Source organism: Polypterus senegalus, chromosome 4, assembly GCF_016835505.1.
Source record: "Polypterus senegalus isolate Bchr_013 chromosome 4, ASM1683550v1, whole genome shotgun sequence".
NCBI lineage: Eukaryota > Metazoa > Chordata > Cladistia > Polypteriformes > Polypteridae > Polypterus > Polypterus senegalus.
In genome coordinates, this window is record NC_053157.1 from 232,918,303 (window position 1) to 232,943,237 (window position 24,935).

The window sequence follows — 24,935 nt, forward strand, 5'->3', positions numbered from 1 at the left end:
ATCAAAAAACTCATTTATACGAGTGGCCTCACATTTCTGACAGCAAGCGCCAGTCCAGTTGTCCTGCACAAAGCAGCTTTGGGGGTGCTACAGCTGGACAACTGGCTGGATCTAGCAGTGGGCAGTATGCCAGTCCTTCGCGGGTCCAAATTAGTCAGTTGTCTTGAGGTATTCAATAGAAGCAGGTCTTAAGAACAGAGAGAGAGAGAGAGAGAAAAAAACACGTTTTAAAATAACATTCCCTCCTTCCAATAGATGGCAGTGTTTACCCACGTAACATCGCTTTCCCCTGGCGTTGCTCTCTAACGACTCATTGTGTTTCTCTTTGTTTATTTCTTCCCTCAGACTGCATATGGAATAAAAAAAGAAAGAAAGAAAGAAAGAGAGCGACGGGAGATGAGAGGTAAGAAATTGTAAAAGGATAGAAAAGACAGTGGAGCAGCAGTGCCGGTGAGGCGGAAAAAGCAACAGCGAAGTGGTGGAGGTGAATGAAGTGTGTGTGTGTGTGTGTGTGTGTGTGTGTGTGTGTGTGTGTGTGTGTGTGTGTGTGTGTGTGTGTGTGTGTGTGTGTGTGTGTGTGTGTGAGTGAGAGATTGAGTAATTGATTGAATCATTGAGGGGTCCTCAGTGGTTGCAGGCTCTCCCTTTAACTATTTTCTTAATTAATTAAAACCTATTTGTTTTACTTTTTTGTTTTGTTTTTACGAGGTTTTAGTTAACTCGTTTGTTTGCGATTCAGAGCTCATTATGGAAATGATAACGAGACTACCAGCTCTCTAGGTAACGTGCTTCCATTTAAACATCTGTACATCAATCAATCAACATTTATTTATATAGCACATATTCATACAAAAAAATGTAGCTCAAAGTGCTTTACAAAATGAATAGAAAAATAGAAGACACAATAAAAAATAAACATAAGTCAACATTAATTAACATAGAATAAGTAAGGTCCGATGGCCAGGGTGGACAGAAAAACAAAAAACTCCAAAGCTGGAGAAAAAATAAAATCTGTAGGGTTCCAGACCAAGAGACCGCCCAGTCCCCTCTGGGCAATCTACCTAACATAAGTCAAACAGTCCTCTTTGTATTTAGGGTTTTCATGGAAGGACCTGATGATGATGGTCACGTAGACTTCTGGCTTTCAGTCCATCAATGTTGGTGCATCATGATGCTTTGAGTAGGTGGTGGTGGCAGGCCGCCACCACAAAAAACCGGAAAAAGAAACAGAAGAGAGAGTAGGGGTCAGTACGGATTTTGGAGCCACTGTGAATAGTTATTATGAAGAATTGAACATACAGAGTATCAGTATTAAGTTAAAGTGAAGTTATAAAAGGCCATGTTAAAGTAATGTGTTTTCAGCAGTGTTTTAAAGTGCTCTACTGTATTTGCCTGGCAAATTCCTATCGGCAGGCTATTCCAGATTTTAGGTGCATAACAGCAGAAGGCCGCCTCACCACTTCTTTTAAGTTTAGCTTTTGGAATTATAAGGAGACACTCATTTGAAGATCTAAGGTTACGATTTGGAATATAACGTGTCAGGCATTCCGATATATAAGATGGAGCGAGATTATTTAAGGCTTTATAAACCATAAGCAGAATTTTAAAGTCAATCCTGAATGACACAGGCAACCAGTGTAGTGACATCAAAACTGGAGAAATGTGTTCGATTTTCTTTTCCCAGTTAGGATTCTAGCAGCTGCATTCTGCACTTGTTGCAAGTGATTTATGTCTTTTTTTGGGTAGTCCTGAGAGGAGTGCGTTACAGTAATCTAGTCTACTGAAAACAAAAGCGTGAATTAATTTCTCAGCATCTTTCAATGATATAAGAGGTCTAACTTTTGCTATGTTTCTTAAGTGAAAAATGCTGTCCTAGTGGTCTGATGAATATGCGATTTAAAATTCAGATTACAGTCAACGGTTACCCCTAAGTTTTTTACTTCCGTCTTAACTTTTAATCCTAGTGCATCAAGTTTATTTCTGATAACCTCATTGAATCCATTATTGCCAATTACTAAAATTTCAGTTTTCTCTTTATTTAGTTTGAGAAAATTACTATTCATCCATTCAGAAATACCAGTAAGACATTGTGTTAGTGTATCGAGAGAGTCGGGGTCATCAGGTGCTATTGATAAGTACAGCTGTGTGTCATCAGCATAGCTGTGGTAGCTCACGTTGTAACCTGAGATAATCTGACCTAACGGAAGCATGTAGATTGAGAAAACAGCGGACCCAGGATAGAGCCTTGTGGAACACCATATGGATATCATGTGTCTTTGAGTTTTATTACCACAACTCACAAAGAATTTTCTACCTGCCAGGTAGGATTCAAACCAATTTAAGACACTGCCAGAGAGGCCCACCCATTGACTAAGGCGATTTCTAAGAATATTGTGATCAATGGTGTCAAATGCAGCACTCAGATCTAAGAGGATGAGAACAGATAAATGGCCTCTGTCTGCATTTACCGCAAGTCATTTACTACTTTAACGAGTGCAGTTTCTGTGCTGTGATTTGTTCTGAAACCTGACTGAAATTTATCAAGAATAGCATGTTTATTGAGGTGGTCATTTAACTGCATAATGACTGCCTTCTCTAGAATTTTACTTAAGAAGGGCAGGTTAGAGATGGGTCTAAAATTTTCAAAGGCAGAGGAGTCAAGATTATTTTTCTTGAGCAGGGGTTTAACTACAGCAGTCTTAAGACAGTCGGAAGACCCCGTATCTAATGACGAATTAACTATGTCCAGAATATTGTCAATTAGCACGCCTGATATTTCTTTGAAAAACCTTGTTGGTATTGGGTCAAGGACGAGGTGGAGGGTTTCAGTTGAGAGATTATACTATGTAATTCAGGTAAATCTATCCTGGTAAAAGCATTTAATTTGTTTATAATGGAGTACCGGGGCTTTGGAGGTTCTGCAGTGTTGGGGAGATATACTATGTTATCTCTAATATCATTAATTTTTTGATTGAAAAATACAGCAATGTTCTCACAGGTTTCACTGGAAGTATTCTGGGGGCATTCCTTTGTGTTACCTGGTTTAACAGACGATCAATTGTAGAAAATAAGACTCTGGGATTACTAGCATTGTTATTTATAATATTAGAGAAATAGCAGCCTCTCAAGGCGGACAGTGTTATTGTATTCTGTTATTTTAACCTTCAATATCTCATAATGGATAGTAAGTTTAGTTTTCCTCCATTTACGCTCAGCTCTACGGCATGTTCTTTTAAATCAGACACTCTTTGGGTCTTCCATGGAATAACAATGCTAGAAGATTTTTTAACTGTCTTTTCAGGTGCAACTATGTCAACAGCAGCTCTTACTTTAGAATGAAAGTTTTCCACTTTACTATTTACATTATCCTCGCTATTGTAGTTATATGAAGTTATATACATGTTTTTTTTTATACATATGCACACACGGGCTGAGCACCTAAAATGAAACTCTTAAATATGATATATTTCATGTTGTTTTTCAAACAGTTGTGTTTAATATTGGTTTATAGCTTTTGGCAACGAGAATGTTATATTAAAGTTTAAAGGGGACGGGATATATGTGAGGGGGTTGGACTTCGCCTCCCACCACTAACCGATACGGCCTGGTGTGTGTGAGTCCCGGTATCGGAGCTAAGCAGGAAAGCTTAGTTTGAATTTTGTTGCAATCACGTTATTTGATTAAACAACTCTTACCAGTATTAAAAGAATGGGCTTCCTTTATAAATCGAGTGTGTCTATTTGACACAATTCCATACAGTGGAATGCAAAACTTTGCCCCCAAAACCCAAAGACTTGTCCCCTGTGCCACTGGCCGCCACACAAGCCAAAAGCCTGATTGATCCTTAATAGTCAGAGACGTGATCTTTTCCTGTAGTTCGGCCCCCGGTTATCTCCAAACACACCTTTTTGCACGTTGTGGCCAGTAAGTTCCATTTTGACTTCGTCAGTCCACAGGACTTGTTTTCCAAAACGCATCAGGCTTGTTTAGATGTTCATCTGCACACTTCAGGTCCTGAATTTTGTGGTGAGGACACATGCAAGGTTTTCTTCTGCTGGCTTTATCATGAAGGTCCTATTTGTTTAGGGGGTCGCTGCACAGTAGAACAGTGGACCACCACTCCAGAGTCGGCTAAATCTTCATGAAGATCTTTTGCAGGGGTTTTGATTTGCCTTTCTAGCAATCCAAGGAGCAGTTCTATCAAAGTTTGACTTCCACCGTTCCTGTCAACTTTCATTTCTTAATAACATTAGAAACCGAGGAAACGGCAACCTGAAAACATTTTGCTGTCTTCTTGCTGCCACGTCGTCCTGCTTTATGAGCCTCAATTCTCTGATTTGTCAGAGTGCCTGGCAGCTGCTTAGAAGAGCCCATGGCTGCTGATTGTTGGTTGACACGGTCTGAGGGGTCTGGGAATTTATACAGCTGTACACTTAACATCACCGGGGGTTTCCTAATGATGAGTATTGTGAATTAAACAGCTTCGACACACAGAAAAAGGTTTGGGGCAGCCGCCCGTATCCTTGAGCCCTGGCTGCAAAAAGCAAATGAAGTTGCAGAGTTATGAACAGGTATGAGTTCAACATTCGACTGACTAGAAGCAGGAAGTGGTGTGGGTTTTAAGCTGTCTGCCAGGAAGTGACGTCTTCAGCGCCTGGAGAGGAAGCAGGCAGAATTTCCCATTTTTGATCCTTTGAGATAACGGAGAAAGGATTGGCGCGCCTTGGACCTTCCAAAAAGGATTGGACCTTCATTTGGTCCTTTGATCAGCCTCCTAATGGCACATGGGTGACAGTGTGAAGAAGCCAGAGTCCTGACGGGCTAATGAAGGTCTGAGACCACCTTGAAGAAAGCTATCTGGGACCTCAAATATTTTGGGGTGCACAAACTTTTGCATGGTGCTCCTTTCCCTTTTTCACTGTACAATTGTACACAACAAACACAATCCACTAATCTTACATCAGAGGCTGAAGAGAAATGTGAGATGTTGAGCTTTGTGCCTTTTGGTGATCAGTTCATCTTCTGCTGACTTAACTATTCACAGGTACAGACATTTGAAGCAACGGGGGGCCCACACTTTTGCATGCCACTGTATACAGGTTAGTCTCATTAAATTAGAATATCATCGAAGAAGTTCATTTATTTCAGTAATTCGATTCAAAAAGTGAACCTCCTATATTCTATAGACTCATTACACACACAGTGATATATTTCAAGTGTTCATTTCTTTTCATTTTACTGATTATGGCCAACAGGTAATGGAAACCCAAAATTCAGTATCTCCGAAAATTTGAATATTGGGTAACACTTTACATTAAGTGTCCATAATTACACTGTAACTACTACAGTATGTAATTACCTGTATAAGTACAGTAACTATGAGTTATTACTTACTGTGTAATACAAAATAACGCTGTAGTTAATTACTCGGTTGTCATTGTTATTCCACAGTTTATATAATTACAATGTAACAATTTATCACTCATCCAAAAACAAGTCAATTCTCCATTAAAATTGCCCAGACCATGGAACATCTGCTACATAGTTGTACTTACATACCCTAATGTTTTTATTACATTTTGAAAGTACAGATACAATGTAACTACAGTCTTATGAAAAGTTTGTGAACCCCTCTTAATTCTTTGGATTTTGTTTGTCATTGGTTGAACTTCCTTTTAATATACGACATGCCTTATGGACACAGTAGGATTTCAGCAGTGACATTACGTTTATTGGATTAACAGAAAATATGCATCATAACAAAATTAGACAGGTGTGTAAATTTGGGCACCCCAACAGACATATGGCATCAATACGTAGTGGAGCCTCCTTTGCCTCTCGACGCTGTCCTCCTATAGCCTTTGATGAGTGTCTGATTCTGGATGGAGGTGTTTCTGACCATTCTTCATACAAAATCTCTCCAGTTCAGTTCAATGTGATGGCTGCCAAGCATGGACAGCCTGCTTCAAATCATCCCATAGATTTTCGATATTCAAGTCAGGTGACTGTGACGCCATTCCAGAACATTGTACTTCTCCCTCTGCATGAAAACCTTTGTAGATTTCGAATTGTGTTTTGGGTCGTTGTCTTGTTGGAATATCCAACCCCTGCGTAACTTCAGCTTTGTGACTGACTGCTTGAACATTATCCTGAAGAATTTGTTGATATCGGGTTGAATTCATCCACCCTCGACTTTAACAAGGGCCCCAGTCCCTGAACTGGCCACACAGCCTCACAGCATGATGGGACCTCCACCAGATTTGACAGGAGGTCGCAGGTGTTTTTCTTGGTATGCGGTGTTCTTCTTCCCCATGCAGAGTGCTTTTATTTATGACCAAATAACTCCATTTTTGTCTCATCAGTCCAAAGCACTTTGTTCCAAAATGAATCAGGCTTGTCTAAATGAGCATTGGCATACAACGAAGCGACTCTGTTTGTGGTGTGAGTGCAGAAAGGGCTTCTTTCTCATCACCCTGCCATACTGATGTTCTTTGTGCAAATTGCAGCTGAATTGTAGAACGATGTACAGATACACCATCTGCAGCTTAGATGTTCTTGCAGGTCTTTGGAGGTGATCTGTGGGTTGTCTGTACTCCTTCTCACAATCCTGCCCATATGCCGCTCCTGTATTTTTCTTGGCCTGTCAGACCTGAGGTTTAACAGCAACTGTGCCTGTGGCCTTCCATTTCCTGATTCCATTCCTTACACTTGAAACTGACAGTTTAAACCTCTGAGATGACTTTTTGTAGCCTTCATCTAAATCAGGATACTCAACAATCTTTGTTTTCAGATCTTTGTAGAGTTGCTCTGAGGATCCCATGCTGTCTGTCACTCTTCAGAGGAGATTCAAAGTGAAGGAAGCACAACTTGCAATTGACCACCTTAAATACATTTGGACACTCCTGTCTATGAAGTTCAAGGCCTAACCAGCTAATCCAACCAATTTGGTGTTGCAAGTCATCAGCACTGAGCAGTGACAGGCATTCACATCAGCAAAATGACAAGGGGACCCACATTTGTGCACAGCCAGTTTTTCACATTTGATTTCATTTCATACAACTAAATACTGCTTCACTAAAAATCTTTGTTCGGAAAACACCGCAGTACTCCGATGTTCCTAGAAAATGAGAGACATGCCACTGTTATCTTTTTTTGTTGAAAGGAGAGTCAATTATTATGCAGGCTGAGAGGGGTTCACAAACTTTTTCATATGACTGTATGTAATTCTCTCCGGAGAATCCTTGGGTACCGTTGGTTTAACTTTGTGTTGCTCATGTAGTCCCAAATGAGGTACGTGACCTGCATTGTGAGGGAGCGTCGGTTATGGCACTTCGGCCATGTGGCGTGATTACCCGAGGGTGATTCATTGTTGTGGACCCGAGTGGCTGGACCAAGCCAAGGGGGCGCCCACGTAACACCTGGCTGCAGCAGATAGAGGGTCATTTGTGGGTGGGACTGGGGGGTTGCCAACCGGGATCCCGAGTTGTTTCGTTGTGTAGTGGGTGCGGCAATGCGCTGTACCAGTTCATGCTCCCCAACTTGACATACAAAGCAATGGTTTCACACACAAATCAGCAGAAAATGTCTGTTGCCGCATGCTGTGCCTGCCAATTAGGTAGGAATGCACGGTAGGCTGGCTGCCAGGCAGTCTCCACGTGGTGTGGCAGGGGTGGCAGAGCGGTCACAGTTCGCAGTGCATCGTAATCTGGTTTGTACCTCTTGTCGTTGGACTGTAAGTGGCGTCCCTCCCGGGTAAATGTTGTCGTACGCGTGTCGGCTACACAAACCTGTTCAGCATCTCAATCGGCTGGGGATCGACCTCACATTCGTTTTTTTGATCACTTGAGTCTGACAAGTCAGAATCCAATTCAGCGAGAATATACAAAACGTCCTCCACAGAGTATTTTGCTTTACACATTCACTTCTATCTCTCGCCAGAGGTGGATGCCGCTTTTGCCGTTATTTGCTGCTCACACAGGGAATCTCAATGTAGCCAATGAAGCGCACTTTCCTTTTAGCAAAGTGAGGCCAACTAAAACATAATGGACTAAAACATTAAGACTTTAGGGATTTTCAGAATTTGATAGTTTAGTGTATAGGACTGTACGAGCTTTGTTAGGCTGAATGGCCTGTTCTCATCTGGATTGTTCTAATGGTCTAACGGTGGTATTTTGTTACCATTTACAGTTGATTACCACCGTCAAACCCTCCTTTGGACAGAAGTCGACATCCACCCGGAAAGAGTTATAAAATTCAATGAGGAGGCAACAAAAGGATCTGATCAAAGTGGAGCAGATGATATTATTGATCTGGACTTTCAGAAAGCATTTGATGAGGTGCCACATGAGCTGCTGCGGCCCCTTTCGTATGTCGTAGGTCGGATGTCCGTAACCTGGGGACTACCTGTATAACTGACTTGGAATTGAATTGGTGTTTTAGGAAGTGGGATTCAGTTCAAATTAAATTTATTGCTGTTTCTGAGTATAGAACCTCGGTTCACGCACCATAATTGCTCCAGAACTTTGGTCGTAAACCGAGTTGGTCGTGAACCGAAGCAGTTTCCCCCATAGGATTGTATGTAAATACAATTAATCTGTTCCAGACTGTACAAACTGTATGTAAATATGTAAAAATATGTACAGATTAAGCACAAATATAGTTAATTACACCATAGAATCCACAGTGTAATAGTAAACTAATGTAAAAACATTGAATAACACTGACACAAAACACCCAGGCTCCCTGATCAGCTACACGAGCTGGCTCGCCACGCTCTCTGTCTCTGTGTAGCGAAGCACAAACACACACACACACACACACACACACCTATCCGTCCCCCAATCCCTTCCCTGTCAGCTGCCCGCTCTCTAATCTCTCTGTAGCACGTGTCACAAGCAGCATTTTTTAAAATGACTTTTAAGCACAGCAGAAAAAATTCCAAAGCGCTTGCAAAACCAACTCACAAGCAAACAAAAAAGTAAGATTACAGGAGATCGCGCTATTAAACCTAAAGCCTGATCGCTGTAAACAATGTTTTTAAAATGAGTTTTAAGCACAGCAGAAAAAACATTGCACAAATCCAACTTCATTTAAAACCAACTCAAAGCAACCAAAAATTAACATTGCAACAAATCACACGATGAAGTCCTCCATGTAAACAATTTTAATGAGTTTTAAGCACAAGGAAAAAGCTTAACATTTGAAAAGAGAAATGTAACATCGCACCTAATCGCTATGAAAAACTCCATCTGTAAACCTTTCATGAGTTTTAAGCACAAGGAAAAAGCTAACATTTGAAAAAGAGAAAATAACATTGCAACAAATCGCATTATGAACTAAAAAATTAACTTTTGAAAAATCCGTAATACAAAAACCACCAAGAAAACTAACCTTGCATGAAACGAGTTCTGGCATGAAGTGTTTTCCTTCAGGCGTTTTCTCTTGTGATTTCTTGGGTTTCTGGTGCTTTTAGCTGTTTAGCTGGTGGGAGTGAAAGCCTCATGCAGCCATTCCAAAAGAACGCTCTTGTGACCCTCCACATTACTGGCAGTCTGGCTTTGTTTACATTATGATGGTTGAAAGCACGAGGGTTCTCACATTGGTAAATGAGTAAACTGGTAAACATTTTTTCCACCTTTTGTAATTTCTTTCTTTACTTGATTTCAATTTTCTTCAAAACTTTCTTCTGACAAATCTCCACTTGCTTAGAAGCCATAGTTAACTGCAAAAGCACACGAAATACTGTAGAGCACAAAGAGAGTGCACGCCTCATTGAAAACAATGAACAAGGAGCTGCTTTGCTTAAATGAAAAAGCATGGCGCTCTCTTTCTCTCTCAGGCTGCCTGTGGGGAGGGGATGGTTTCGCTTGCACTACAGCCTACAGATAGGCAGGCAAACCCGTGCAGCAATCTCCTCCTCCTCCTTCCCAGCAGGCACGTGCTCGCTAGCCCTTTCTCTCTCTCTCTCTCTCTCTCAACTGAGGGCGCAAGGGAAACTGGCTTGTTCAGCAAACACGCAGCAATCTCCTCCTCCCCTTCCCAGCAGGCACGCTCGCCGCCTTCTCTCTCTCTCTCTCTCTTTCAGCTCAGCTTGCAGGCAGGCAAAGGGAACCTGGCTTGTTCAGATACCGAGTGTGTGGTTGTGAACCGAGGCAAAAGTTTGGCGATCTTTTGGTCGTGAACCGAGTTGTATGCGGAACGGGACGTTCGTGAACCGAGGTTCCACTGTATTTATTAGATACTAGCTGTCCTCTGCGGCTCTGCCCACGTAGCAGTGAAACAGGACAAACTTTAAAAATCAATAAACAAACCGGTGGCGCTAGTTAAGCGGAGGCAAGTTGCACTCCAAGACGTGGCCAGAGGTGGAGTGACTCGACCGGAGGCTGGCGCGTGAGTTAGGAGGCCCCACCCCCACTTCTGACGACACGCTGCCCCCGCCCCGACCCTGCTGCATCTCTCTCGGATTCGCTCAAATAAATCGCTGCCGCTAGTTTAACTATGATTCTTAGCGTGATGAGACAAGTCGCAAAACCAACCAGAATGTTCAAGCAAATTCTGAGAAAAAAACCCAAAAAACTATCTAAATCCTTTAAGTAGTTCTTTCGTTTGCCAGCTTAACAGAGTTAAGGTACATGCCCTGAGACTGGCTTGTGAGGGTTGGGCCACAATTCAACCGGAATGTTCAAGCAAATTATAAAAAAAAAAAAACGATCTAAATCCGTTAAGTAGTTCTGTCTTTCGCTAGCTAAGTGGAGGCAAGGTCCTCTCCAACACGTGGCGAGAGGTAGATCGAGTGGAACAGAGGCTGGCGTGTGAGTGAGGAAGGCCCCGCCTGGCCCCCCACTCCTGATGTCACGCTTCCCCCTCCCCTCGGCCCCCAGCCTCTGTCTCGGTTTAGTGCGAATATATCAAGTGAACTATGATTCTTAGTACGATGGGAGAAGCAGAACGACAGACGTTGGATTTTATTTATATATATATATTGTAAGCTGGAGGGGAGATCGCACCCCGAGAGGACACAGACGCCCCTGGGAATACCCCTGAAACACAGTCTACCTTCACTTTGCTCCTTACCCTTCTCACTCGCGCTATAACGCGTAATAAAGACTTCGCACGCCTGTCAGTTTTGGAATTGATTGTTTTGCTTTTATCTCTCTCTCTCTCTCTCTCTGACATTCTCTGCTCTTAGCGGAACTGTCATCGCTGACTTGTCATGGAGCACGTTTAAGCTTTTGAAAAAGAAACAAATGTTTGTTTGCAGTGTTTGAATAAAATTCCTGTTTTCTACAACCTCTTGTGTCTCTGTGCAAATCTGTGACCCCAGCGTGACAATATATATATAAATATATATACATAAAAATATATACGTACGAGATAGGGACTGTAGGTTTGTACTTAAGTTGAATTTGTATGTAAGTTGGAACAGGTACATTATTTTAATAAATGCTATTGATGACTGACTGTAACCAAGTGCTCTGCCAATGAATGCAGGAGTTTCACCTCTCTGTGACCTTTTTATTATTTTTACTTTATTTTCCATGGTGATGGTTTTTCTCTTCTTTACTGTATCACCATCATCTGCATCAGATTTGTGTCTTAGGGACATTCTTGAAGGGTGAAGACAAAAGGTTAAGATGAGCTCTTCTGCACAGCACTGTCCACGCAATCACAGCAGGAAGGCACCCGTCGTCAACATGTCTGATGTACTGAAGAGAGGCAACTTCCTGCTATGTGTGTAACAGTACAAGCAGGTTTGCTATTGAGAATGAATGGGGGCAGCGAGTGGGGGGTTCATCACCAGCCCACCTCACATTCACCTCCACTACAGTATGCTGCATGCAGCGTCCGCCCACCGAGAATGAACACAGTGCGGCCAAAGGCGGGTAGTGAATCGCCTTCATTCAATAGGCAGCCATCCGAGGCACACTACAATGATACCCCCTGCCACCCCGTTCACCCTCAATTGCCTCCGTTCAGCCACAACAGGGTCACTGCTTGCCGCATTACCAGCCGTGTATGGTGGGCAGGCAGTGAAATCGCTTGCTGCCAGGAGCCGCCCGAGGGACACTACACTGCATGAGCAGCAAAATCACCCCCCTCCAGCTTCCGTCCAGCCACCGTTTGCAGCGTCCCCAGGTCGAAGATGACAGAGTGGCAGTTACGGAGGCGCATGGGTCACAGCTGGGGCCCCGTTCATATGTCATAGGTCGGATGTCCCGTAACCTGGGGACTACTTATGTGTGTGTGTGTGTATAAATACTGCTCAAAAGAATGAAGGGAACACTTTTTAATCAGAGTATAGCATAAAGTCAATGAAACTTATGGGATATTAATCTGGTCAGTTAAGTAGCAGAGGGGGTTGTTAATCAATTTCAGCTGCTGTGGTGTTAATGAAATTAACAACAGATGCACTAGAGGGGCAACAATGAGATGACCCCCAAAACAGGAATGGTTTAACAGGTGGAGGCCACTGACATTTTTCCCTCCTCATCTTTTCTGACTGTTTCTTCACTAGTTTTGCATTTGGCTACAGTCAGTGTCACTACTGGTACCATGAGGCGATACCTGGACCCTACAGAGGTTGCACAGGTAGTCCAACTTCTCCAGGATGGCACATCAATATGTGTCATTGCCAGAAGGTTTGCTGTGTCTCCCTGCACAGTCTCAAGGGCATGGAGGAGATTCTAGGAGACAAGCAGTTACTCTAGGAGAGCTGGAGAGGGCCATAGAAGGTCCATAACCCATCAGCAGGACCAGTATCTGCTCCTTTGGGCAAGGAGGAACAGGATTAGCACTGCCAGAGCCCTACAAAATGACCTCCAGCAGGCCACTGGTGTGAATGTCTCTGACCAAACAACCAGAAAGACTTCATGAGGGTGACCCAAGGGCCCCATGTTCTCTAATGGGCCCTGAGCTCACTGCCCAGCAGCATGCAGCTCGATTGGCATTCGCCATAGAATACCAGAATTGGCAGATGCACCACTGGTGCCCTGTGCTTTTTACAGATGAGAGCAGGTTCACCCTGAGCACGTGACAGAAGTGAAAGGGTCTGGAGAAGCCATGGAGAACATTATGCTGCCTGTAACATCATTCAGCATGAGCAGTTTGGTGGTGGGTTAATGATTGTCTGGGGAGGCATATCCATGGAGGGTCACACAGACCGATACAGGCTTGACAAAGGCACCTTGGCTGCCATTAGGTATCAGGATGAAATCCTTGGACCCATTGTCAGACCCTATGCTGGTACAGTGGCTCCTGGTGCACGACAATTCCTGGCCTCATGTGGTGAGAGTATGCAGGCAGTTCCTGGAGGATGAAGGAATTGATACCATTGACTGGCCACCACACTTTCCTGACCTAAATCCAATAGAACACCTCTGGGACATTATGTTTTGGTCCATCCAATGCCACCAGGTTGCACCTCAGACTGTCCAGGAGCTCAGTGATGCCCTGGTCCAGATCTGGGAGGAGATCCCCACAACACCATCTGTCATCTCATTAGAAGCATGCACCGATGTTGTCAGGCATGTATACAAGAACACAGGGGCCATACAAAGTGCTGCGTACAATTTGGAGTTGCTGCAATTAAATTTTGGCAAAATGGACTAGCCTGCCACATCATTTTTCACTCTGATTTTTGGGGCGTCTTTGAATTCAGGGCTCTGTAGGTTGATCATTTTCATTTCCATCAAACGATGTGGCATCCTTTCGTTCCTAACACATTACCCAGTCTATATCAGTATAGATATCCAGGAGGATTTCTTTTTCCCATTGAGATCTGATGTGTTTTCAAAGTGTTCCTTTAATTTTTGAGCAGTTATATATATATATATATATATATATATATATATATATATATATATATATAATATAAATATATATATAAATATAAATAAATAAATATATTCGTATAGAACTATAGATTTATATACATATATACATTTTTATAGATATAGATATAGATAAAGCTCATGTGTATGTCCCTACGTGTAATGTATTTGTGATGCCTTACAAATTCTAAGTAATGCGTGAAAAGTAGTTGATGAAATGTAAGTAAATGAAAGCGTGATCTGTACATTAATTGTTGATAAATGCTGAGTGACACTGGCCATAAGTATCTGGATAGCTGAGTAATATTGTGACTACAATCAACGATTTCATTCAATTAAATAACGGCAACTGGAAAGGCACCTTTCTGGGACTCTGCATTGTTGCATGACAAACACATGGGAAAGTGGAATACAAATGCCAGACTGGTTCATTGGTATTACTTATCGATTGCATTGAGTCATCTTCTCCCATACACAATTTTTATACGTGCAACAACGTTAACAAAAGCAGTTTTTCATTACACTGGGAAATAACCAAACTGCCACATTTATTAGCGATGGGTAAAAGCCCATGTGCGTGATTCTTTTGTAGAAGAGTTGTCCGTATCTACGCAAATCTGCTGAGATACATTTTGGCTGACCTGGGCAGTTCTCAGCATTTCAAATCTCTCATCATAAACTTTGTCAATAATCGCCAAAAAGCCACAAAAAGGTTTGGGGCAGCCCACCCGTATATTATTTCCTGGCTGCAAATGGAATAAATAATCACAATAGAAGCATACAGATCAAAGTCCAGAACAGAACTGACTTGCTGGCACCAAGATGGTGGTTTTAAGGAGGAGTGGAGGAAGTGACGTCATCTCTAGGGTCAGAACTGGAAGTGATGTCATTGTGCCCGGGACCAGAAATAATGTCATCACTATGGGAGGAACCATGCCCAGGGCCAGAAGTGATATCATCTCTGGGGGCTGAGCCGGAAGTGATGGCATCTCGAGGGCCGGAATCGGAAGTGATATAATTGGGACTGGAAATGTCATCATCTCTGGGGCTGGAACCGGACGTGGCGTCACTACACCCGGAAAACTGGAAGTGACGTCATCGGGGCCAGGCGGAATTGCCCATAACTGGTCTGCAGAGGTATGAGAGAAAGAGTTAGTGCACTCTGCCACCCCCTGGTCTGGCATGGGATTACTCTCATTCAGGCCCTGTAGCTGCCTCCCAGGCGCACGTGTGTGACAACTCGGACATTAATTCTGTCGTGTTGTGACTTTATGAAGTAATTCTATCCCTGTTTCTGTTTACAGATAATAAAGTGCCGCCTTCCCAGCTCACCTAGTTATGCAGTGAGGTGTCTTATGATCTCCAGACCGGAGCTGTCCATGTGAAGAAGGAAAACTTAGAAGAGAAGAACAGACACTTGGGGGGGAGAGAAGAGTTTAACACGGAGAAATGGCTTCGGCCAACAGTGACGACATGGAGGAAAAACTGGCACACATGAAGAAACGGGAGTGTGAGTGGGGTGACCCAGGGGATTTGTGTGTAAAGGTGGAGGAGTGTGAAGAAAGAATTTCAGTGTTTAAAGAAGAGCAGCCTAAGGGGGAGACTTGCGCCATTAAAGTTGAGGATTCAGAGGATTTTCCGGTTAGTCTTGGAGTGCAGACGCATGAAACTGGGCATATTTTCAAGCGACATATCTGTGAAGAGCCTCCTTCCTGTTTACAGCCGCAGCTCACTAATACAGCACAGCAGAATTCTCTGGAAGTGAAATCGGAGTCATCGGAGTTTGAAGAGAAAGTCAGTGAAGGAAACAGGAGAGGAGCAGAAGAACAGAGTGCTGGGATACGTAAGTAATGGAATTTAACATACAAGAGAAACTGAGCACATGTACAAGTTGTAATGGTGGTTGTGTTGACTTTTTTAATGAGTGAAAATGAAAGCAGGGTACTCGTTTGATTAAAATTAAGTGGCGCTCATGTGCAGCAGGGCTGGAAGACTAACAATTGCTGACCTAATTTTGGGGAGAGGGGGGGGGAGTGGTTGCCAAAAAAAGTGTCCAGCACATGACTTTCACTTATTTTATTTTTTTAAATCTTATAAAGCGCCTTTTACAGACAGAGTCACAAATTGCTGTACACCATAGAAAACAATTAACACGCATAGTTACAAATGGTATAACAACTACAAACCATTTCAACAAAATGAACATAAAACAGATGGACCAAAAATGGCTACCCATACGCTAACCTGAAAAGGTGCCTCATCGATTGTGTCAATTGTATTAGCAGCCCGTAAAGCACAAGGAAGGCGATTCCACCATTTTGGTGCAACGGACTGAAAAGACTGATACCCGCGGGTCTTTAGCTGAGTCTGCATATCAATAAGAAGGCCCTGGTTAGATGACCTAAGTGGGCAACTGGTAGTATAATGTTGTAAAAAAAAAAATATGAAATATATTGTGGTGTTTGACCATGCAGATTACTAAACGTTTAAAACGGATTTTAAATTCCACTAGAAGCCAATACAGTAAAAATATAATTGGAGTAATGGTAGGCCACTTACTGGAACGGGTTAACAATCTAGCAGCAGCCTTCTGTATAGATTGAAGACACAGCAGCGATGTCTTGTTCAAATGTTAGTAAAGAATTCCAATAATCAAGACGTGAAAAAATAAAAGCGTATGTTAACGTCTCCATTTGAGCCTTCGATACTTCGAGGAGATTTAGTCGAAAGAAGCCCCCGAATATTCTGTTGTAACACCCATTAGGATGAAGCAATCTGACCCAAACAAACACGCTCTACGCCTTGATGTCTGTGTCATCGATTGCATTGCATACGATGCTGGAAGTGGTTTCCATTTTCTGTCAGACACATTACAAAGCGGCACTCCATGTTCCCGAACGTGTTGGCAAGTGTCTCGGGGATATGGGGGTAGCAGCAATTTCACGTTGGATGTTTTCCTTCCAATCTTCCACTAGTTACGAGGCTTGTCCCAATAGACTTTACCTTTGAGCAGACCCCAAAGGAAGACGAAGTCTGGTGGTGTCAGATCCGGTGACTGTGGTGACCAAATGACCCTGTTGCTGAAGGAAGACTCAATTTCTGCCACGCTCCTCGCCGATTTGTGCGACACGTTACTCCATCTTGCTGGAAGTCGCCTTCATCCAGTTGATTCTGACATTGCTTAAAAACGAATTGGTGACCCAATATGTTCGCACCATGAGGACGCACTGCTCCATACTGTACTCCACCATCCTGATGAGAAGTTGAGTAGTGACTGAGTGATGGGGTACGGGCGGTATGCACCCAGAAGTTGCAAATGGAGTTTAAAGGTCGTGACGGCTGTCTGCTCCGATGCAGGGGCATCTCGGCTTGTTTGAAGCTCCATATACCGAGGAGCACATTGCACGTTGCTTCATCCTAGCGAGAGAGTAATTACAGAATATTCGGGGGCCTATTTCGAGTGAATCTCCCTGTATCATTCTTAACTTGGGTTACTTCATGGACTTGATTTAACTTGTGGTTTTGAATTTCCCCATGAGATTAAGGTGTTGTACCGTGGTAGCCATTATGGGTGTAATGAGATGTCCAGCAAAATGCCCCCTTTCATTGGCTAACTAAAAAGATTACAGTATGCAAGCTTTTCGAGGCAACTCAGGCCCCTTCTTCAGAATTTACCTATAAGCCAGCCTAAAAAGAAGGTGCCTCCTCAACTGTTTTTTATATGTATCAATTGTATCAGCAGCCCATAAAGCACAAGGAATTGCATATCGTAATCTGTTCAGTTAGCCAATAAAAGGGGTCATTCTGCTTGGCTTCTCATTACATTCACATGATTCATAAGGCCTTATCTAATCAAATCCATTTTTAGCAATTAAATAGCATAGGCCGATACTGTATTATGTTTAATGAAATGAAAAAAATCATAGCTGTCAATTTTAAAAGAACATCTTGAGACGAGCCTGTTCCCAAGAGATTTTTTCAAGCCCCGCTTTCCTCTCCACCATTTTTGAAACACGCCCACGGTCCTCTCACCTCTCATTGGTGTGAATGCTTTTGTCAGACACAGTTCCTGCTCTCTCAGCTCAGGGAAACAAAATTACAAAAGCAAACCCTTGGACATTGATTCGATAGGAACGGCCTACTCGGAATCACTGTCCGAACAGTAATTATGTGGTGGTGTACGAGCATTTCTGCTTCTGTCCGTTCACAGTCCGTCTAATTTTCACGACGCTGTCGTTTCCTCTCAAGATGTCTTCTCAAACTTTCTCCAATCTCACAGGTTGCTTTGTGGCAATCCAAAGAGTAAGGCAATATACACGGAGCAATGGTTATAAAAGGGGGACACATAGGTATCCAGGCTCTTTAAAGCATAAATAGGGATCACTTCACTGACATGTGAGCAAGCCACGGTACAACTGTGAGACGCGCAGCACTCGCCGTCTACAACGTAACAATAATAATTTCCGGAACGTGCGGTCACGTTGTCATTCATTTTACCCACTGTCTTTCTTTCATTCATATGTTACGTAGGCACGTACCTTTTATCTTTAGCAATCTCATTCTCTAACCAGGCCTCAGGAGCTAACCAGCGTAACACTGTCCACCACCCCTCTCGTTATTCAGGCACATCGTTGACATCCGTGAGTAACAACAACGTACTAAACTAGAAGGTGGTCTACGCACGCGTGGAATTCGGGGACAAACAAAGATCGAGATCTAAATGAAGATCTCTTTAGTTAATTTAAAGCACAACAATCTGTTTAGTTTGAATGTCTGTGTTTTGAGGTGTGACTGGCGTACTACAGTCTTCAGTAGTATAAGCCTGGAGGAGATTCTTAATGCAATGCCTATGTTTTAGCTGTCTCTCTACTGCCATCTAGTGCTTCTTCTTCTAAATCATTCATGGACAAACAAAGATCAAGATCCAAATGAAGATTATATAGAGAGATTGAGGATTACTTGTGTTTTGTTCTGTGTATTGTATTGACACCCACTGCACTGCAGGGGTCTCTCTGTGAAGTGCCTTTCCCAAGGTTTCTTCCATTTTTTTCCCCTACAAGGGTTTTTTTTGGGATTTTTTTCCTTGTGTTTTTAGAGAGTCAAGGCTGTGTTGGGGGGCTGTCAAAAGACAGGGCCTGTTAAAGCTCATTGCAGCACTGCTTGTATAATTTTGGGCTATACCAAAGTAAATTGTATTGTATTGTAATGTAAGGGCCGCATGGTCACTTGTCACCACCACAGAGAACCGGAACAATAACAGCAGAGAGAGTACGGATCGCAGAATCATGAAACACTAACCTGTTTTGCAAGGGAGACAGAGGAGCACCTTGCAGGTGCTGCACAGTGCCAGGATGGCCATTTCATATGCACTGACATGTTTTATCTTTCAACCAGAAATGGTGGACTGCATGATAATGTGCAGTGAATACACTTGACTTGAACATTCATAGTTTTCATTCTCTTTCTCTGTAAGTTTATCATTCGTTTGCTCAGAGGTTGATGCACTTGCAGCTTCCTGAGCAGCTCTTCTTCTCTCCACCCTAACAGCCCGCTGGTTCTCTTCCTTTGTTGGCATCTTTTTGCGTTAAAACTGATTCAGTCAGTGTTTGTGTTGCAATTACTTAGTATGTTTTTCTTCATTTTTCACTTAAGCTGGCACTTAAGCCTCAAGAATGATTTAAGATATGAAGAGGTAGAGGAAGTGATGGCGAACGTGGTTTGGATGAGAACGGTGTCTGTACACATGTGCCACCCTGCTGCCGAGAGTTTTTTCTACAACCCTCTTCTTCTTCCGGCTGCTCCCATTAGGGTTTACAACAGCAGATCATCTTCTTCCATATCTTTCTGTCCCCGTCATCTTGCTCTGTCACACTCATCACCTGCATGTCCTCTCTCAGCACATCCATAAACCTCCTCTTAGGCCTTCCTCTTTTCCTCTTCCCTGGCAGCTCTATCCTTAGCACCCTTCTCCCAGTATACCCAGCATCTCTCCTCTGCACATGTCCAAACCAACACAATCTCGCCTCTCTGAATCTGTCTCCCAGCCGTCCAACTTGAGCTGACCCTCTAATGAACTTCTGAACCTCAATATGTGCGTCTTGGGAACTGCAGGTCTGACATTGTGGTCAGCAGCACAGGAGCGCTGCAGGTGACTGTACTTTCTCCGGTCCTGTTCAGCCAACATACATCAGACTTCCAATACAACTCGGAGTCCTGCCACGTGCAAAAGTTCACTGATGACACTGCTATTGTGGGCTGCATCAGGAGTGGGCAGGAGGAGGAGTACAGGAAGCTAATCAAAGACTTTGTTAAATGGTGCGACTCAAACCACTTACACCTTAACACCAGCAAGACCAAGGAGCTGGTGGTGGATTTTAGGAGGCCCAGACCTCTCATGGACCCCGTGATCATCAGAGGTGACTGTGTGCAGAGGGTACAGACCTATAAATATCTGGGAGTGCAGCTGGATGATAAATTGGACTGGACTGCCAATACTGATGCTCTGTGTAAGAAAGATCAGAGCCGACTATACTTCATTAGAAGGTTGGCGTCCTTCAACATCTGCAATAAGACGCTGCAGATGTTCTACCAGACGGTTGTGGCGCGCCCTCTTCTACGCAGTGGTGTGCTGGGGAGGCAGCATAAAGATGAAGGACGTCTCACGTCAGGACAAACTTGTTAAGAAGGCAGGCTCTATTGTAGGAGTTAAGTTGGACAGTTTGACATCTGTGGCAGAGTGACGGGCGCTGAGCAAACTCCTGTCAATCATGAAGAATCCACTGCATCCACTGAGCAGGATCATCTCCAGACAGAGAAGTAGCTCCACTGACAGACTGAGGAGACCCCACACTATGCGACTCTTCAATTCCACCTGGGGGAGTAAATGCTAACATTATTTAAAGTTATTGTCTGCTTTTACATGCTTTTTTATTACTATTTAATTTAATATTGTTTTATGTATCAGTATACTGCTGCTGGATTATGTGAATTTCCCCTTAGATAGATAGATAGATAGATATGAAAGGCACTATATAATAGATAGATAGATAGATAGATAGATGGGATTAATAAAGTATCTATCTATCTATCTATCTATCTATCTATCTATCTATCTATCTATCTATCTATCTATCTATCTATCTATCTATCTATCTATCTATCTATCTATCTATCTATCTATCTATCTATCTATCTATCTATCTATCTATCTATCTATCTATCTATCTATCTATCTATCTATCTAATGTCCTCATTTTTAATCCTGTTCATCCTCATCACACCCAATGCAAATCTCAACATCTTTAACTCTGCCACCTCCAGCTCTGTCTCCTACATTCTGGTCAGTGTCACCGTCTCCAGCCCATATAACACAGCTGGTCTCACTACCGTCCTGTAGACCTTCCCTTTCACTCTTGCTGATATCCGTCTGTCACAGATCACTCCTGACACTCTTCTCCACCCCCCCCTGCCTGTTGTTTAAACAACTCGAGAGTTGTTTCTACAATAAAATAAAATAAAAAATGAAAAGAGTAATAAAAAATCATCACCCTGAAAGCAGACAGTAGACGTTACGTAGTATATGTGTACCAAATTTCAGGTCAATTGGTCAAACAGTTTGTGAGCTACAGGTGATTTAAAATCCTGGACAGACAAATGGACAGCCACAGTAGCGTATTATACTGTATAAGAAGATACTGTACTGCTTGAAATGTCATCCTGGGAAAATCAAACTACTTATATCCAGCAGTGCTAATCCTACCTGTTGTAGGTGGAGACAATGTGAACATGCTTAAAAAGAGTGCTGGAGATTTGGTTGATTTTATTTAATGCTCAGAAGAAGTTGCGGAACGTTAATGTGCTAAACATCTACATATTGGCTTGATTTTCATTAAATATCGAATCAAATACAAAATTCAGTATTTTGCCCAGCCCTAGGTGACACATCTGTGATGTTTCAGAGGAAAATGGAGAATTTGCATATGGAGTTCTTACACAGACCAGGAATTGAAACTTAGTGAAAGCTCGGGTTGCTGTTGGAAGAGGTTTTGGGAGAGGCAAGTAGGGGGCATTAACCCTGTGGTCTATGCATGGATCCCAATGCCCCAGTGCGGTGACAGGGGACACTGCACTGTAAATATGGTGCTGTCCTTCAGATGAGACATAAAACTGGAATCCTGACTCTCTGTGGTCATTGAAGATCCCTGGGCATCCTTCATAAAGAACAGGGCGTATCCTGATGTCCTGGCTAAATTGCCCTTCATCGCCTAATCATTTTGGCCCCTTAATCTCTAATTGACTATTTCTCTTACCCCTCTCTCGTACTGCCCTAGCATCATCCAGGTGTAGGGTGCTACACATTGGTGGTGGCTGAAGTGATTCTCCTCTGTCTAAGCACTATGAGTAGTGAAAAAGTGCTATATTGATGCAATTAATTGATTAATATTACTAGTGTGAAGCAGCAACTTCAACCAGTTATCCACCTGTCTTTTTACAATAATGTATTTATTTAAATCAATTTAATAATCTGTTTGTTTTATTGCAGATTCACAGGAGAATGGCAGCTTTTCCACATCATCTTTTACCCAGCCCTCTCTTCACTGCAGACAGCCACACAAATGGGACAATGAGAAGATGGAGAAATCAACAAGTGGATCACAGAGCATAACAGCACTCTCTTTGCAGAGCAGTTCATTTCCTGATGTTAAACTAAGATGGACAGAGTCCATCAACACTGATCAACAATTGCATAAACACTTCATTCACCCTGGAGAGACGCACTATTGCTGTTCCGAATGTGGAAAACAATTCCCTGACAGTGGAAGTTTTCAGAGGCACACACAAACTCATACTGGAGAGAAGCCATATTGCTGCTCTGACTGTGGCAAACGATTTCTCAAAAACAACAGTCTTCAAAAACACATAATAATTCACACTGGAGAGAAACCCTATTACTGTTCCGAATGTGGAAAACGATTTTCTGACAGTAGCAATTTTCGACAGCACACACGAATTCATACTGGAGAGAAACCATTTGGTTGTTCCGAATGTGGTAAACGATTCTCACAAGTAAGCCATCTTCAGAACCACACAAGAATCCACACTGGCGAGAAACCCTTTTGCTGTTCTGAATGTGGAAAACGGTTCTCTGGCAGTAGCAGCTTTCAGAAGCACACACAAACACATACGGGAGAGAAACCATTTGGTTGTTCCGAATGTGGTAAACGATTCTCACTACTAAGCCATCTTCAGAGGCACACGAGAATCCACACTGGCGAAAAACCCTATTGCTGTTCTGAATGCGGCAGAAAATTCTCTGACAGTAGCAATTTTCGACAGCACTCACGAATTCATACTGGGGAGAAGCCATATTGCTGCTCTGATTGTGGCAAACGATATTCCAGTAACAGCAGTTTTCGTAAACATAGAAGAATTCACACTGGAGAGAAACCTTATTGCTGTTCAGAATGTGGAAAACAATTCTCTGACAATAGCGCTCTTCGACAACACACGCGCATTCATACTGGAGAGAAGCCGTATTGCTGCTCTGAATGTGGGAAAAGATATTCTAGTAATAGCAGTTTTCATAAGCATACAAAAGTGCACACTGAAGGAAAACCTTTATTGCCGTTGTGAAGGTGATAACAGGATTCTCCATTTTGTAAGGGCTGCCTAGAAACCAAAGAATTCACTCTGAAGAGAAAGAGAACCTTGAAGGCGGGTCTTATAGAGGGGGGAAAAAAAGGAGTCAAAACCTCACCTGCCTATATACTCAAGTCTTGATGAGTACCTTCACATGGTGGGCTTTATTACTGAGCAAGTCTCATCAAGGTAAAGCCATCTTAGAATGAAATCATCAAGAATTAAAATTCAGTAATGGCTGCACATCTTTCAGATGAAAAGATACGGGAATGTGATAATGGTAGGGATTATGTGACTAGGAGAAGAAGATCTCCACTGTGGTGTCAGTTCAGATGAACAGCGGTGCTGGCCTCACCATAATGGAACAAACAAGACCACAAAATCGTATCATGGGAAAGAAAATAAGATGACTGGACAAAGTTCAGTGGTCAACTGAAGACAAAGAGGAGGTCAAATACTGAGTTTCTTTTAAAGGGATATGCCTGGTGGGCTCCCATAAACCTGCAATCCAGAAATTGAGCCTCCTGTTCCAAATTAAATAATATAACAGACACAGACTTGAGATCCCTAATTGGAATAAAGCTATTAAGCAAACAGAAATCTGAATATTTTCAAGGAATCACAATGTATGATTAAAAAGTCAAGATCCAGCAGGTATGAAAACAGAAAGGGAGAAGATCTGGGATGAAGAGAAGAAAAGAGGGACCTCATGGTGTAGTATTTTTGAAAACTCAAAGCATCAGATGGAGTAAAAACAGACCTGTTTGGAAACAAATTTGGAAACAAACCCCTAAATATGAAAGGACATGATGATGGATCAGCCAAAAGTGCAAAGTCCTCAACAGCAATCGATTCTCAAATAGTGAGATTCTAAAACAGTAAGGAAAGGTTCTGAAGAAGCTTAAAATGGAAAGTTCAAAATTGTCTCCCTGCAAAAATCACAAGTGAACGCCAACCCAGTGATGACGTGAGTTCAAGTGTTAAGAGAGACATCAGCAAGAAGTTAACCAAACTCCAAAAAATAGAGCAGACCAGTTCAAGAGAATAACCCAGCTATACTGTCCCATAGAGGACAATGAAATTCAAGAAATGAAGGTGAAGCTCCTGGAACAAACGGGCACTGACATCCACAAAGCGAGAGACGTTAGCAAGAGTAACATGAAAGCTGAGCCATACAAACTCCTAGGCGTTAGGTGAACATGGCCACGCTGGAATATGTCAGATGGCCTTTGCTTGTCCATGATGGGAAGGTCTGGATTTGAGGCAGGTGATGTTTTTCTTTTCTCTAGGCTGCCTGCAGTTCAAATACGAGGGACGTTCAAAACGTTTGTGCACCTTTATTCCTTCGTTGGAAATGGTGAAGGTGGGAGGAGGAGTAATTGGGCATTAAAAAGTTGGTACGATGCTGGGAAATTTGCGTTGCAAACAAAGGTTACTAGGTAGAAAAGTAATGTCATTTGTTTTTGA

At 42.6% G+C, this 24,935-nt stretch overlaps 1 protein-coding gene across 1 annotated transcript; it reads left to right on the plus strand.

Annotated features, from left to right (window-relative positions):
• The first annotated feature begins 366 nt into the window (after nt 1–366).
• LOC120528137 (zinc finger protein 501-like) lies at nt 367–24,731 on the plus strand. Its single transcript, XM_039752195.1, has 3 exons — nt 367–403; nt 15,134–15,672; nt 22,372–24,731. Exons 2-3 carry the CDS (start codon nt 15,279–15,281, stop codon nt 23,460–23,462), a joined length of 1,485 nt encoding a protein of 494 aa, XP_039608129.1. The 5' UTR covers nt 367–403; nt 15,134–15,278; the 3' UTR covers nt 23,463–24,731.
• Nucleotides 24,732–24,935: the final 204 nt, after the last annotated feature.